Here is a 17,364-nt window from a genome sequence, read left to right as displayed (position 1 = left end):
TATTTACTTCCCCGTACATGTTGTATTCCCTCACAGAATGGAAATTCCTTTGGGGCAAAAATCATTTACATTAGTCTCTCCTCAACCCAACATCTCACATGTAGTAGATCTTTCATAAATTGTTTAAGAAAATTCAATTATGGAGGCAGCCAGGTGGTGCAGTGGATGGAGCACCAGCCCTGAAGTTAGTAGGACCTGAGTTCAAATCTGGCCTCATACACTTAATACTTCCTGGCTGTGTGACCCTGGGCAAGTCACTTATCCCCAGCTGTCTCAGCAAAGCAAAAAAAAAAAAAAAAAAAAATCAATTATGGTTAATTTTAGGCTAATGGAGGAGGAATGGACTTGGAATAGAGAAGAAACTCCAACATGAAATCCTATTTTAAGCTCTATTAGTAGCTGGTTCTTTTGAACGTAATGGGATCATTCAGAGTCTAGAGCCAGAAAAAGATGATGGAATTGTTTTCTCAGAATTCACCCTCTGCCATTTCTTTCTCTGACCAGGCTGACTGCTTTTGTGATCAAGTCCTTTGCGCAGTCTCGGCCATACATCTACATAGACGAAGCTCATATCACCCAAGCCCTCTTTTGGCTGTCACAGAAACAGAAAGACAATGGCTGTTTCCGGAGCTCCGGTTCACTGCTGAACAATGCTCTTAAGGTGATGTGCTCCCTGGGCCCAGGAATGAATGAATGGAAGGTTGGAGTCCCCCTAGTCTTATAACGTGGCTCCTATCAAAGGTGACTGAAGAAAGAACATGGGACCTTGTGGGGTGAAATGAGAGGGAACTGACCATGGTCAGCAGGAGCAGACTCGGAGGCTGAAAGTCCTTTTCCTTGTTCTTTTTTGGGACTAGGATGCACAATAATTAGCACAGTGCTTGAAACATAAAGACTAAATGAATGCTTTTTTTATTCATTGCTCAGCATGAAAGAAATGGAGATTTGAGTCTGATAAGGGTATATCTAGATAGTGAGGCTTTCTATGGGGCAGTAGGAGACAAAGTGGCAACAATTAAGGGGAAAGAAGGCATCTTCTGGGATATCTGAAAGTTAAATCCTTCTCTTTTTCCTCTTTACAGGGTGGGGTAGAAAATGAACTGACACTATCTGCCTACATCACCATCGCTCTGCTGGAGATACCTCTTCTTGTTGGTGTATGTAACCCCTCGTCACCCTGAGATATTCCATTTTACTCAGTTCCTTCCACAAAAATGAATGAGCAGCATTATGATATCCCACCCCACTAAAGGCCAAAATATCAGCATTTTGGACAGAACTGTAGGATTTGAAAGGAAAGGAATAGGTTAAATTGATTACCACCCCCATCCCCCAATTACAATGTTTGCAAAGCCTCATAACCATAGTTTATTCAAAGATGAACAACTTGCTCACAGAAAATGAATAAAGTTTCTGACCTAAACCTAGGGGGAAGGGAGAGTGCTGAAAACAAGTAGTATTATATAAGGCCGTTTTTTAAAAGGATTTAAGATTTTCAGAAATATATTAATTCATAATACATATGAATGAATGGTATGCAACAAATTTTTCTTAATTTGCTTCACTTTCAAATTAGTTTTGATGCATTCATATATGAATTATTAAATAATACATTTTTTAAAGTGTTCCATTCTTTTTTGAATCACCCCCTATTCTCTTTGGCCCATGTCAAGCTTTAGTCCTCTTCTTCCTCTGTTTTGATCCTCAGAGCTTGTATTTCTTTTATTTTTATTTTATTGAGGCAATTGGGGTTAAGTGACTTGTCCAGGGTCACACAGCTAGGAAGTGTTAAGTGTCAGACCCTGTATTTCAAGACTTCTATTCACCTTTCTTTATAGCACCTTGTTATTAAATAATACATTTTTTTAAGTGTTCAGTTCTTTTTTCAGGCACTCTCTATACTCTGTGGCTCATGTCAAGCTTTAGTCCTCTCCTTCCTCTGTTTTTATCCTCAGGCCCTGTATTTTAAGACCTCTCTTCTCTCTTTCTTATAGCACCCTGTTGTCCGGAATGCCCTTTTCTGCCTGGAATCAGGCTGGAAGGTGCAACAAAACGGGGGTCCTGGGAGTGATGTCTACACCAAAGCTTTGCTGGCCTATGCCTTTGCCCTGGCAGGAAATCAAGAAAGAAGAAAAGAGGTGTTATTGGAATTGGACAAAGAAGCTGTGAAGAAAGGTGAAAGGCTCTTTTGGGGACTTTAATCATAATTCCTACTTTTTTTCTTCTATTACTTCCCTGTTCCTACTGGAAAGAAAAAAGAGCTTCTTGGCTATGGGTTCAAACCCTCAGCCTTTCTTTAGGATCTCTCAGATAAATAGGACTACTTACCCAATCCACACATGTTAAGATCAGAGTTCTAATACTAAATCTTTCCCTGACATTTTGTCTTGTACAATGGGAAGGATCCGCAGAAATCACATAGTAGCCAAATCACATTATTACAATCCCACATGCTAGGATCATTTTACTTTATTTTGACCATAATTGCATCAGTGTAGAAGAGAACTGATAAAAAGCTTCCTTTGGCAATTCAGCTTGGTCTCTTTTTTGAAACTTATAAGCTCATAGAGTTGCCTAGCATCTACAGAAATTAAGTGATTTATCCAGGGTCACACAGCCGGCACATGTCCAATATTAGACTTGAACCCAGGCTCTCTATCCACTATGAACTGATTCTTGGCTGTCTCTTCTACAGAGTCTGGACATAAAACAAAGAAGTAATAGCATATAAGAGCTGATTATTATAGCTGAAGCTAGAATCATGCTGCAGTCTGGGTCTGCTCTAATTAATTAGCTTGATTATGCAGTTGCTTCTTATTAAACACTAATAGATATCAATTCCTTCTCTATTCTTACCCAAAGACAAGTCGGTCCACTGGCAGCGCCCAACAAGACCTCAGGTGCCAAAGGAACCTTATTCCTTTCACGTCCTGGCTCCTTCTGCTGAAGTGGAGATGACTTCCTATGTGCTCCTTGCATACCTCACTGCCTTTCCCACCCCATCAGATGAAGACCTCTCTATGGCTGCTGAAATTGTGGACTGGGTCTCCAAGCAGCAGAATCCTCATGGGGGATTCTCTTCTACTCAGGTGTGGGGCAGCCTTAAACACGGTTCTCAAATCAGGTAGCAAAGGGTAATTAGAAGTAATTAGAAGAAGGGAGATGGTGGAAACAGAATGAAATGAGAAGATTATTTCTATTGACATTTTGGTGCTAAAAAGGTTTTTTTCAATGATTTTATATATTTTCAAATACATCTGAAGATAGTTTTCAATTTGTATAACTTTGTGTTCCAAATTTTTCTCCCTTCCTTCTTTACTATTAGCTTCCCTAGGACAGCAAACAATCTGATATAGGTTAAATGTGTGCAATCCTTTTTAAACATATTTTCATACTTGTCATGTTGTGCAAAAAGAAAAAAAACATGAAAAAAGAAAAAACAAACAAAAAGGTGAAAATACTATGCTTCAATCCACTTTCCATCTCCACAGTTCTCTCTTGATACAATTAGCATTTTCCATCCCAAGTCTATTGGAATTGCCTTGAATCCTTGCATTGTTGAGAGGAGCCAAGAGTGGTGATAAAAAGTTTTGAGGGAAAAGGAGAAACTGATCAAAAACCCATATGGTGATCCACTTCCTGTTCTGTAATGCTCCTATATAATTATTTCCTTATAACTTAATAAATGATTTCATGTCACCATGGGCCTAGGATGAATACTTTCAAGAATCCCAACAGTAGTTTCCTCTATAAGGAAATGAAACTCAAAAATCTCAAATTCCTTTTTTTTTAGCTTTTTAAAAATATTTAACTTTTCCCAATTACATGTAAAAACAATTTTTAACATTCACTTTTTTTTTTAAAAAATGAGTTAAAAATTCTCTTTCTCCTCCCATCCATGCTCCCTGAAATAGTAAGCAATTTGATATAGGTTATATATGTACAATCATGCAAAATGTATTTCCATATAAGCCATTCAACCAAATTGTTTAAAAGAATTCATCTTAGGATAGACCATATAATTGACTCTTTCCATTCATTCTCTTTTTCTAAAGCTTCTTTCAAATTACATTCTCTGAAGCTTCCCTTCCTTATATTTTCCCTATATTTTATAGGGACTTGCCTTGTAATTTATAAAGTACTTTCCCTATCCACTTGGCATAATTTTGAATGCCTTGTCTCTTTCTCCTTGGAAAATTTTTAATGGCTGTAGCAAATAGAGGGCTGTGGGAGTACATCCCCAGCCCATGAATATGTCAGTGTCAAGAGCAATTAGCAGCCAAGGCCATATATATCTTTTAATATAGTATATAGTACAGTGTCTTAATAAAAATTTGGGTAGATAATATTTGTTAAACAGTTGGTTGGCATCAAACAGTCAGTCAATAGGCACTTTTATACTTTTATTCTATGGCAAGCATTGTGCTAGGATATGGGGGTACAAAGAAAGGCTGAAAGCTACTCTTGACTTCAAAGATCTCATGGGCATTCAAAATATAGAGTAGATGGAAGGCATTCTCAGAAGGAAGGCATTAGTAGCTGGAGGACTGGGGAAAACTTCCCGCAGAAAATAGTATTTTATTTGAATTTTGAAGGAAGTCAGAGAAATGAAGAGGCAGAGGTGAGAAGGCCAAATATACTAGATGGGAGGGACAGCCCCAGAAAAGACACAAAACAGCCTTCTTGCTATTCTTTATATATCAGTATAGGTGTGAAAAGTCCTACAAGTAGGAAGAGATAAAATTATGAAAAAATGTCAAAGACATTTGACATTTGTCAAAGGACTTTGATCTTGGAGGTAATAGGGAGCCATTGAAACTTATTGACTAGGAGAGAGGGATGACATGGTCAGATATATATATATATATATATATATATATATATATATAATAGCTTTTTATTTACAAATATATGCATTAGGTAATTTTTCAGCATTGACAATTGCAAATCCTTTTGTTCCAACTTTTTCCCTCCTTCCCCCCAACCCTTCTCCCAGATGGCAGGTTGACCAATACATGTTAAATATGTTAAAGTATAAGTTAAATACAATATATGTATACAAAGACATATATTTTAGAAACATCACTTGGCAGCTGAAAAAAAGGTGGAGAGGAGTTGAAAGAAACTTGAGGTAGGAATATTAATTGGAAGATTATTATAATAATAGTTCAGGCAAGAGATGAGGAAAGTGTGGTCTAAGTGTGGTTGTATAAGTGGAGAGTAGATGTAATGCATGTGAGATGTTGAGGAAGAAATACAATATTTTGCAACTTATTTGGATATGTGGAATGAATTTGAATGAAGAGTCAAAGTGATAACCCTCAATAATAATAAGAAAGTTGGGAAGAGGGGAGAGTTTGGGGAAAAGATAATGAATTCTCTATTGATATTGCTGTTTGAGATACCTATGGGACATAGAGTTTGAGATACCTAGTTAGTAAGGGGGTCTATAGTTCAAGTGAGTACCTAGATTAGATATTTAGATCTGAGAATCATCAGTATAATCATTGAACCCAATGGAAGCTCATGAGGTAATCAAATGAGATAATATGAATAAGAAGACCGAGGCAAAGAAGACTGAGAAAGATCTATTGGACAGAAAGAAGAACCAGCAGATTACAGTGTTAGGAGAACCAGAGAAAAAAGTAATTAAGGAAGAGGAGATAAGATGATATAGCGAGGTCAAAAAATGAAGGTTAATTGACTATTAACTTCGTAATGTCCTTGGTAACTTTGGAGAGAGCAGTTTCAGGTAAATGATGAAGTCTAAAGGCAAATTGCAGAAGGTTTCTTTTTTTTTTTCCTCTTTTTTTTTAATTAAAGCTTTTTATTTTCAAAATATATACATGGATAATTTTCAGCATTCACTCTTACAAAATCTTGTGTTCTAAATTTTTTCCCTCCTTTCCCCCTATCCACTTCCCTAGATGGCAAGTAATCCAGTATAACATGTGCAATTCTTCTATACATATTTCTACAAATATCATGCTTGCAAAATTTCAAAGAAAGTAAGAAAAGAAAAAATGAAGGAATTTAGCCTCAAAGAGGAGGAGAAGACACATAAGACAATAGCTAGCAGAACTGGTAGGATCAAGTGAGAGTTTTTTAAATATAAGGGAGACAAGATATATATATTTGGCTTCGGGGAAGGAGCTGGGAAATTCTGATAAGTTGAAGAAAAGAGAGAAAGAATGGAATAATAGTAAGGGCAGTCTGCTGGAGAAGAATAGGATCAAGAAGATGGGAGAGATAACCTTATTATCTTCATCTGAGATAGTAAAGAAGGAGAGGGTGAATGGAGATGCCTAAGTCATATGAGAATAAGGAAAGAGAGAAAAGGAACCATTCAGAGTAAATGATTTTACTTTTTCCCATGAAGTGTTGAGATCAGATTCTCCTCTGAGAGAGTTCGGAATAGACCCTGAATCAGGAGTCTAACTAACAGCCTATAGGCTGCAAGCAAAACTCCTGAATACAGCCTGAACTAGATTAAAATACAATTTGGAAATATGTAACAAAATAAATAATATATAATACAACACAGATAATATTATTTTGTGGTTCTGTAAGCCAGTATGGGATCTATTTAAATTTGTGTTTGACATTAGTGTCATTCATCAAATTCCAATCCCATGATCCCTACAGAAGCACTCACACTGTTCTTGTGATTTTTCTCTAAGTACAATCATCCTTAATTGGCTTTTCAAAAACACAATTTTTGATGAAGTAGCTTAGAATTTGTAATAAGATCCATAGACAGAATTCCATAATTATCTTTCCTTCATAGAGATATAGCATTTAATTTGTCTCTCACTATCTTTTAAAAAATTATTATTCTAAATTCAAAAGTCATTAATAAAAATAAACAATTCAAAATATGTTATTTTAGATTCCAAATTATTTGCAATGTGCTTGTAAAATGTACATATTAATTTTGAGTAAGTATAACAGAATGACTATTCTCAGAGGCAGATCAAGAAGTAGACCTCTGATACCCATTGGCTATGTGACTGGATAAATCATTTTCAATGGCCTTTATCACTATCTTAGATTATAAATTGCAAGTACTGATGGGAGCCACCTGACAGTGGCTGCTGGAGATCCAACCCAGAATGGATCTCCTCTTGTGAGAGGATGATACAAGGAGACTGAGAGGCAGTTGCTGTTCTCTGCCTTCTCTGACCTAGAGGCCATTGCGTTGTCTGACCTCCCTCCTCTTTCCTCTGCCTCCAATTTATCTCATTCCCAGTCTGCAACACCTGTGTCAGCAAAGGCTGCCTTGCAACTCCTTCAGATGCTATGTTCCAAAGCTGTGGAGGCTTTCAGAGAATTGACCTGTTCCTTAACAATTGGGAGTGAAAATTTCCCCACAAAGAGTTCCCAATGACAATGCACTCACAGATCCAGGCCCCAAACAAATTTGCTTTATGACAACAAATTCCAAAAACATTCTGTTTACTTCTATGTCTTCTTTTTGTCGTTTTTTTTTTTTCTTTTATGGATTTTTTTTTAACATTAGCTATAGGATAAAAAATCAATGCACCTATGGGGACTTATGGAAGGATGAGAAAAGAGTATCATACTACATATGGGATGGGAGTTAGATAAAAATGGCAGAAATAGGAAAATAAAAATATCACATATTTAATGCATAAGATAAGTAAACAAATAAATAAAATCAAAACAAACCCCCAAAAAAATTCTTCCAGGGAAATTCAATCTTGAGATAAGTATGTGAACTACAAATCTGACTATATTTTATAAGCTATTCAAGAATCAATGTTCAGCAGTGCAAATAACCTAAAGTTATCCTGGGGGCTCTGGCATCCATTCCTTCAAATGTTTACACCACTAAGGACTCCCACATTTCTCTCTTCTAGGACACAGTGGTTGCGCTCCAAGCCCTGTCCCGATATGGAACTGTCACTTACAGTAAACTTGGGAAACCTGCAGTGGTGACTATCAAATCTTCTGAAGACTTTTCTAAAAACTTTCGAGTGGACTCTGCCAACCGCTTACTGCTACAGCAAGTCTCATTACCAGCGGTCCCTGGAGTGTACAATGCAGGAGTGAACGGGGAAGGATGTGTGTACCTTAAGGTGAGATTCCTAGGAATAGGGTAGGGAGAATCAATCTTACCTGTGAGATCTGCTCATTCCCTTTATGGAAAGTCATGAAAAGAGCTGATGGAAGATGATACTGAAATAAATATTTATTTCATTTTAAAATTTTATTTTTAATAATTTATATAAATTTTTATTAATTTTATTTATTATTATATTTATTAAATGCAGAGAAACTCACCCTGTTCTTAATGTTCTACAGACATCTCTGAAATACAATGTCCAGGTACAGAAAATGGAATCTCCATTTCACCTATTAGTGCAGACCATTCCTTCAACCTGTGATTCTGCAAAAGCCCACAAAACCTTCCAGATCTCATTTAATGCCAGGTAAAACCTTCTGAATTTACCTTTTTACTCTTAGAGCTCTCCACTACTTCATTAAACCAAAAATATCATATGCCATTAACCTAGAAAGGAAGCTCTTGAATTAAACTTATTGGAAAAACAGTGTATTCTCAAACATGAACAGTACTGATTGTGTAGAATGAAACAATATTGCATCTACCTTTGCCCCTGTTCTGTACTATGATAACTTATAGTCTTCAACTTAAATTTTCTGAGAGGGAAAGGGATCTGTTTCTTTTCATAAGCTTTTAATGATGCAGAAAAAGAAAAGCCTGTTTTGTGAGGGTAATTTAGTAAAAACTTCAGAAGGAAGCAGAATTTGAATTAGGCCCCAAAGAATTAGAAGCTAATTATAGAGCCTAATTCCTTTCTTCGATGCATCTATAGTTATGAAGGAAGTCGTCCTGCCTCCAATATGGTGATTATTGATGTGAAGATGGTATCAGGTTTCATCCCTTCAAAACCAACCGTGAGGGCGGTATGTACATTTTAAACAGAGTAAACTGTATCTGGGGACCCATCCTAAAACTGTATCCTTGTCCAAACCCAGTGAAAATCACTATGAATCTAAGACCTACAATGATCTAAAAAACCAGAAGGATTATTTGTATTCAGCACTGTGCTTATTACGGTGAGGTTACAAGAGAAAAAAAGCCTATTTTATCTTTTCTTCTTTTTATTCTTTTTGTAGCATAGTCCTAATCTATAAAACCCATTTTATTTTATTTATTTTGGGGGTTTAAGCTTTTTATTTTCAAAACATATGCATGGATAATTTTTCAATATTGACCCTTGCATAGCCTTGTGTTTCAGATTTTTCCCTCCACCCCCTTCCCTAGCAATCCAATATATGTTACACATATAAAACCCATTTTATATCCCATCATAGCCTCTTTTAGGAATCCAACTCTCACTCTTTGCTTAATTTTCCTAGTGGTCTCCAGGAATTTCATCTACTTAATAACATTTGTGATGTCTCCCATTTTTCTCAGCTTGTAAAATCTGGTATCCTGAGTAAAACCGAAGTGAGCAGCAATCATGTCTTGCTTTATGTGGAAAAGGTGAGAATCCTTCACCCTTACTTTAAGGATGGACAGTCTCTTTAAATAAGAAAAATCAAATCTGTTCTAGTTTAATTGAGAATGTTCTGCTATAACCCATGTTAAAACAGGGTATTTTCTCCTCTCTTTTATAACATTTCAAATTTCTCTCAGGTCTACAGAAAAATGATTTATATTGAAATTAGGATATTTGATTTTCTTGGGCCAGTTTTTATTAGAGTAGTCTTCCTAGAATGGCCAATAGCTTATTAGTTATATGAATCACTTTAAGAATACCAAGGAAAAAGGGAAGTCAAGAGAAGGGTTAGTCAATATGACTTTGTTCCCCATTCTGAAACATCCATATGAGAAAAAAACCACATTTTATTTGTCTAGATTTTTTTTGTGACTTTAAAGCAAACAAGACAGATTATAGAAGCTAAACAAAAATCAGTCTCGTCACATTATTGACTTTTTTCATACAATTCAAATATTATGACATTTGGAAATATTCAGGTGATTGACCCTTTTCACATTTTTAGCTCAAGGTTTGCTGTCATGTGAACACAGTAAAGTTAATAAATCAACAGAGATTATTGATCATCCCTATTCTGGATATTCTGGGAGAATAAGAAAATAATTGAAGGCAATACCTGCAATATCTATTACTTTAACTGTGTAATCTGAAATAAATCTCTTAACCTGTCAGGATTTTACTTTCTTGATCTGTACAATTAAGAAGTTAGACTTGGGGATCTGTTTGTGTGTGTGTAAATGTCAGCTATTCTCATCATTATTGAATCAATAGAAGACGGCTTGAGGAATTTCTCATTTATTGAAAAGAACATACTACAAGAAGTTTAATGGTTTGAAATTCTATTCTATTACCCATTTTATCTTGTACATATATAGGGCCACATAACCGGTCAACTTGTTTGAAGTTGAACTTTCAAACTAACAATGATCCCAGCTTGATACCTCTTTACTCTCTTTACCTCTTCTCTTTTCTATTTCTTCATTCTCACTTTTGTCTGTACAACAAAATAAGGTAACCAAAAAAAAAAAAAAAAAAAAAAAAAAAAAAAAAAAGAAGAGTGAGGAAGGATAATCTTGCCTAAAACAGGGGAAAGAAGGTTTCATTGCTTGTTGTTACTTATACCTGTTTTCCCTTCTAGATGACCAATCAGACATTGTCCTTTTCCTTCACTGTGAACCAAGATATTCCAGTAAAAGACCTAAAGCCAGCTGTGGTGAAAATCTATGATTACTATGAAACAGGTAAATGAGTGTGACTTAAAAACACTAAAGAAACTAAACTTTCTATCTCTGTGATCCTCTATAATCACTCTTTTTCTTTGTTTTTTGTCTATCAAATTATATTTTTTAATCATTTAAAAAATTTTTTTCAAAACACATGCAAAGATAATTTTTAACATTCACCATTGTAAAACCTTGTGTTCCAAGTTTTTCTTCCTCCTTCCCTTCCTCCTCTTTTCCCTAGAGAGCAAGTAATTTGAAATAGGTTAAGCATATGGAATTCTTGTAAACATATTTCCATATTTATCATGATACACAAGAAAAATCAGATCAAAAAGGGAAAAAATGGCAATTAAAAAATGTTATTTTTTCAAACAAAAATCTGCCTTATCTTTTCCTCTCCTCTCTTTATCCTTCCCCCTGAATTAAGAAAGCAGGAAAAACAAACTCCTTTTACAAACATGACAAGCCAAACAAAACAAATTTACACATGGTCCATGTCTCAAAAAATGTTTCAGTCTGTACTCTCAGTCCATCAGGAGGATGATATTTAGATATTCTCTGTATCTGTTTCTGTTTTCTATCAGGAGTTGGGTAGTGTATTCAGTCATGAATGCTTTATAGTCATGGTATTGATTAAATTTCTCAAGTCTTTCAAAATTGTTCATCCCGGGGACAGCTAGCTGGTGCAGTAGATAGAGCACCCATCCTGTTCAAATCCAGCTTCAGACACTAAATACTTACTGGCTGTGTGACCCTGAACAGGTCACTTAACCCCAGTTGTCTCAAAAAACAAAAACAAAAACCCAAAGTTGTTCATCCTTAAATCATTGCTTTCAGTTTGTAAATTGTTCTCCTGGTTCCCCTTGCCACTTCCTGATTTCTTCTTGGTTCATCCTTATTTCCAACCCTTTGGACCCCAATTTCCTCAGGAATTGGACTTAAGACCTCTGAGATTCCTTCCTGCTCTAAGTTTTGGAATCCTATGATTTTACAAGAAATTCCAAAAGGCAGCATTCTCATGCAGAGAACACTGGCCTTAGAGTGGGGACACATGGCGTGGGGGCAGGCTTGGGCATTTCCTCGTCCCTCGATTTTTCGGATATAGTTTTCTCTGCTGTAAAATGGTGATGATACTTGCCCTCCCAACCTTATAGGGATGTTCTATAGGGTTATTTGAAAGCAAAGAACTTTGTACGTCTTAAAACAAATGTTCACCACAGGCCATAAATTCAACATATGCTTGGTGCTTGTTATATGCCATTCCCTTGGGTCCTAGAGGTACGGGGCATCCCAAGTCCCCAAAGTTAGATCAGCTAATTAAAATGCATGATGGTTAAGTGCAAAGAAAGGGTTCTGGCTGCAATGATGGGGTTGCTTTCTTTCCACAAGACACAAAAAAGGCCACAGAGAAAATTTTAAACTACTTAGGCACCCTGCCTGCCTTATAGATAGCTCTTAACAAATGTATATTAAATTAAAATAAAATTGTGATCTTTCTAGTCACGTAGGTTGGCTCATAAGCATCATCCAAGACCCTTCCATGTTCCCATGCCTTCATATTTAATAAGTGGCTGAGTCTTATTGATTTCTCCTCCTTCATTGGTTGCTTTTTCTCTATTGACATGGCAATTACCTCAGTTAAAAACCTTCTCTCACCTGGACTATTTCAATAGTCTCATAATTAATCTCCCCACCCCTGGTCACGGTTTTTACAGTGCTGGGCCTGGGGTCAAGAAAACCTGAATTCAAATATGACTTCAGACATTTACTAACTATGGGATACTTGGCAAGCCACTTTTATTTTTTCTACCTCAGTTTCCTCATCTGCAAAATGGGGATAATAAAAATACCTCCCTTCCAGGGTGGTTGTGAGGATCAGATGAAATAATATTTGTTAAGTCCCTGGCACCTAGTTAATAAATACATAAAATAACATAATAAATATTATAAATTTTAATAATTAATAAAATAATGTAATAATTTTAATAAATAAATGCATTTCCTTTCTTTCAGTCTCACTTCCTCTCTAAACCATCCTTCATATAAAGGCCAGGTTGATATATCTAAAGCATAGTTCTACTCTCAGTTCTAAAGTCAGGTCTTCCTGACTCCAGGTCCAGTGCTCTTATCTATTGCACTACTTAACTGCCTTGTATAATAAAACATAAAGTCCCATCGTTGCAAGGCAGGTCTAGGAGGATGAAGACTTCCACGCTGAAAAAGAGGAACAGAGAATTTATATTTTTAGAGCATGATTCATGGGCTCCAAACCTACAGAAATACTTTTGGAATTCAGCCAGCAATATATTGAAATAGAACAAATGGCTGTCATGTGCACTTGTTTAGAGAAATAGGGGGATTAGTATACGATCCCAAACCAAGTCATTGCTACCAGCAACTCCTGAAAGGTTATGTTGAAGGAGCCCAGACTGGATGAGTAAAGTAGAGAGTAAAATAGGAAAGCTATGTGACACCCCGGGATGGCACCGCAGGGAGGTAGTGCCAGGAAGATTCGCCTTCCTGAGTTCAAAGCCAACCTTAGACACTCACTGGCTGTATGATCCCTGGGCAAGTCACTTAATCCTGTTGCCTCAATTTGTTCATCTGTAAAATGAGCTGGAGAGGAAATGGCAAATCATTTCAGTATTTTTGTCAAGAAAATCTCAAATCACAAAGTCAGACATTACTGAAAAATGAATGAACAACAAAAACATGCAACATCACTGCAGGTGACAAAAGTTTCACAAGTGCCAAATTACTAGCAAGGTCTGATCTGGTGGCTAAAATAATCCATCAGAAGCCTTTAGTGTTTTGTGGATTGGCAGATGGAAAATCTCCACAATAAAAATACAAACTGACCTCTTGGGAATTCAACCTATAAACGGCCCTAGAGCCAGACCATTGTCAGAACCAGCGGTTCTCAAACTTTTGTTCTCAGTATCTTCATGTTGTTAAAAAAACTATCAAGGATCTGTTCAAAGAGTTTTTGTTCACATGGGTTATATTTATAGCTATTTACTATGTTAGAAATAAAAAATAATTTTGAATTTGTAAACCCTCTGAAAGGGTTTCAGAGACCCCAACAATTCTTTGGACTACACTTTGAGGACCACTGGGACTCAACAAATAGTTGTCAGGATTGTTTTGCCCAGACCTAATGTTGCTCCATTAAAAAATTTAAGAGGAATATTTTGAATAAATGCCACCAATCCAAATAATTCATAATCTCACTACATGGTACAAAAAGGACATATTCTTTGGCTTCATATATTCCATAGATTCAAAGGAGATGTAGATATAGATCTGTCTGGGGAAGTCACAAGACTTGTGTGTTTGAGGAAAATTGCATTTTTTAAAAATCTGGCATCAAAATCACATGGAACAGGGTGAGGGTGACATATTCCCTATTTTTTGGTCACTTGATGTTATACCAGTATCACCAGATATTAGACCAGGGATGCTTTCCATCAGCCTATGGGGGAAAGCTTACATCTTAATATTTGTATTTAATTACAAAAAGTAATTGTTAGCCACCTGTGTAAAAATTGAATATGAAGGAGTTATAATAATATAGCAACTTGTTCCAAGACTTTTTCTAGCTGGAAAGATGAAAATGAGATTATGATGATGAAAATAATGGTGGTGGTGGTGGTGATGATAATGATGATACAAATCTTTATGGAATTGAAATGTAAGGCTGACATTCACCTTCAAGAAGTTTACAGTGTAGGCTTGAAAATAAGTCTGGGCACAGTGAATAGAGGACTGGCCCTGAAGTCAGGAGTATCTGAGTTCAAATCCAGCCACAGACATTTAACACTTATTAGCTGTGTGAACCTGGGCAAGTCACTTAATCTCAATTGCTGCACAAAAAAAAAAAAAAAAAAAAAGAGAAAGAAAGAAAAAAAGAAAAGAAGTTCTAGGGACATGATATGGTGATTAACAAATTAAGACAGTAATTCAAACACAAAGATAGATAGCTTTATTTATAGAACAAAAGTTCATCTAGCTTCTGCAGAGTGACAAAGGAGTCATTACTTACTGAAACAGCTTGTTCCCTTTTTGTACAAAATTAATAGTTTAAAATTTTTTTCTATTCAAGCCAAAATCTGTCCACTTATTATTTCTACCCATTGTTATTATTTCTGCCCTCTGGGGCTATGTAGAACATAATGACTGTGTCCTGACTCAACCCTGAGACCCTACCTTTCTCTCTCCCTGGATTTCCCATTATCTTTGCCTCCGAAGGATGCCATGTTTGCTGGATTATGGGCTTGAATTCGCTTGAACAACCTTATTCTGCTACCACTTTGTTGTCACATGTATACTAGATCTGAGTATTTATTCTAAGTGACAGCTTAATGCTGCCTATGATTGCTATTATGGTAATAATTACTATTCTAATTATATATATGTATATATATAATATTGACATTATATGTAGTTATATAATAATATCATGTATATTGCATTATATGTGATATAATGTGTATTATATATAATATTATATATATTATATATTCTAATTAATTCTAGCTGAACATAGTTCAACCTAGAGATAAATATTATCTCATTTGATCCTTACAACACTCCTGGCAGATTGGTACTATTATTATTGACATTTTACATTTGAGGAAACTGAGGTAAACAGTGTGCTAAAAGTCACACAGCCAATAAATATCTGAAGTGGAATTTGAACTCAGGCCTTGCTGACTCCAAGCCCAGTGCTCTCTCCACAGGTCAGCCAACTGCTTCATTAAGAAAATGAAATGCTTTCTAAGTAGCTTAAAATTGAATAGCCAAATTTAGAGGAAAGTTTCGAGGTGCTTCCAAGGAGAGGAAGGTATTATTAATTTTTTCTGTTACTTAATGGTTTAATGAACATTATTTCCTCTCTAATATAGTGAGGTCACTTTACATTTTTCCCATCACAAAGCAAATTAAATATTTAAGATATGGTCTCCAGTTCCCCATCCTCTTCTCTCTCAACCTTACCATTTTTGTTTCTTTCAGATGAATACAGTGTTGCTGAGTACCGTGCTCCCTGCAGCACAGGTGAGAAACTAAAGGTGTATCCAGATGTTTGTAGTTTATACTCTTGTTCTTTTTAATTCTTTTATCTACTCTCTCCATTAGCATTTAAGTCTCATAAGCAGCAGCCCACTCCTTCCATATGCACAGGTGGAGCTGGCTGGAGAGAGGGCGTCTAAGTCTGACCAGGTGTCTCTGATTATAGTGATTTATCTCTCCCTCCTTCCCCCTTCCCTCAAGCTTCATGCTTTTTAATGTGGCAAATATCTCTGAGTCACACTTCTCTCTACAGCATGTTAAAAGTTTTCTTCTAAGGCAAGCAGATCTAAACTGGGCAAGTTACTTGATTTTTTGGAAACTTTAGGGAAGGCTTTTTTTATTTCTCTCTTCTCTTCACAGATGAAAATGAAGAAAATGCTTAAGATCCACATCCAAGCACAAGACTTAGAAGCTTTGGTTTCCAACCTCTCCTAACCCAGATAATATTGTTTTTTCAGCAAAGACAAAACCAAAAAAAACCCCCAAAATCTTGTTGAATAAATGTGTGTATAGAGTCAGTAACTATGATTGGTCTTATTTTTTTTAATTCTTGCACCAACACTATATTAAGGACCAAATGTGTGTCCAGAATTGTACACTGGGAGAGGGTGAGGAGAAAGACAAGAATAGTGTAAGAATACTCTTTGCCCTTGGAGAATAATGAAAATAGTTAGGCAACTAGGTGAAAGTTAGTAAGACCTGAGTTCAAATTCTACCTCTCTCAAATATTTACTGTTATCCCTTCCATATCAAGGGGATTGGGGACTTGATGATAATAATAACAACTTGGGAACTTCATATTCTGCTAGAACATTGAGCCAAAGAAAATAGGATAAAACTTAATAGAGTTAAATGTAAATTTCTCAATGGCTCAAAAAAATTTTAACTACATAGGCATAAGACTGGGAAGGAAAAATAGCAACATGTTTGAAAAAAGATTTAAGAACTTTAGTGCTGCAAGGGCAACAATGTGATATCACAAACCAAATGCAATCATCAGGCTACATTTAGAGAGGTGGAGTGTTCGGAACTGAGTAGGGTGATGTTTCTCTGTAATTTGTCCTGGTGAAACCACATCTAAAGTATTGTGATCAATTCTGAACATCACCATTCCCTTTGATAAGGAAATCATAAGATGCTGATTATGGTGAGTACTTAGGAATATCTCTTCACCCTACCCCCCCAAAAAAATATGTTTGAACAGACAAAACGATTTGATAGTCTTCCAAAAAGGGGAAGGAAACTAGAAAAGTGAAGGAATTTCAAGATCATTTCTTGGGATAAGGAAGGAAAAAGGAATTTTTAGCATGTTGAAGAAAGACAGGAAAGAAATGGAAACTCAAATTTTTGAAAGGGTAGATCTTGGAATAGGGGGTGGATTAATCTTATGGGAGTAAAATGAGGATCAATGGTTTGAAGTTTTAAAAAGGAAAATTTAGGCTTGATATAAATAATTTTTTTTTTTAACAATCTCAACTAAAAAGTAGAATGGGCCAAAGGGTTATCAAACTGTGCATGTGCTT

At 35.9% G+C, this 17,364-nt stretch overlaps 1 protein-coding gene across 2 annotated transcripts in view; it reads left to right on the top strand.

The window, feature by feature from the left end:
- The window catches only part of A2M (alpha-2-macroglobulin), a 69,567-nt gene extending 53,198 nt beyond the window's left edge, over window positions 1-16,369 (top strand). For both annotated transcript variants that reach the window (XM_023504526.2, XM_012550705.3), the window contains exons 26-36: window positions 505-661; window positions 1,083-1,157; window positions 1,995-2,175; window positions 2,863-3,089; window positions 7,881-8,099; window positions 8,326-8,453; window positions 8,859-8,949; window positions 9,464-9,532; window positions 10,687-10,789; window positions 15,785-15,826; window positions 16,202-16,369. In XM_023504526.2, coding sequence (XP_023360294.1) covers window positions 505-661; window positions 1,083-1,157; window positions 1,995-2,175; window positions 2,863-3,089; window positions 7,881-8,099; window positions 8,326-8,453; window positions 8,859-8,949; window positions 9,464-9,532; window positions 10,687-10,789; window positions 15,785-15,826; window positions 16,202-16,224 — 1,315 coding nt within the window. In that variant the 3' untranslated portion in view covers window positions 16,225-16,369. The remainder of the gene's footprint in view (window positions 1-504; window positions 662-1,082; window positions 1,158-1,994; window positions 2,176-2,862; window positions 3,090-7,880; window positions 8,100-8,325; window positions 8,454-8,858; window positions 8,950-9,463; window positions 9,533-10,686; window positions 10,790-15,784; window positions 15,827-16,201) is intronic.
- Window positions 16,370-17,364: the final 995 nt, after the last annotated feature.

Source organism: Sarcophilus harrisii, chromosome 5 (assembly GCF_902635505.1).
Source record: "Sarcophilus harrisii chromosome 5, mSarHar1.11, whole genome shotgun sequence".
Taxonomy (NCBI): domain Eukaryota; kingdom Metazoa; phylum Chordata; class Mammalia; order Dasyuromorphia; family Dasyuridae; genus Sarcophilus; species Sarcophilus harrisii.
The sequence above is the reverse complement of the archived record's forward strand: the minus strand, read 5'-3'. Positions and strand labels throughout refer to the sequence as shown.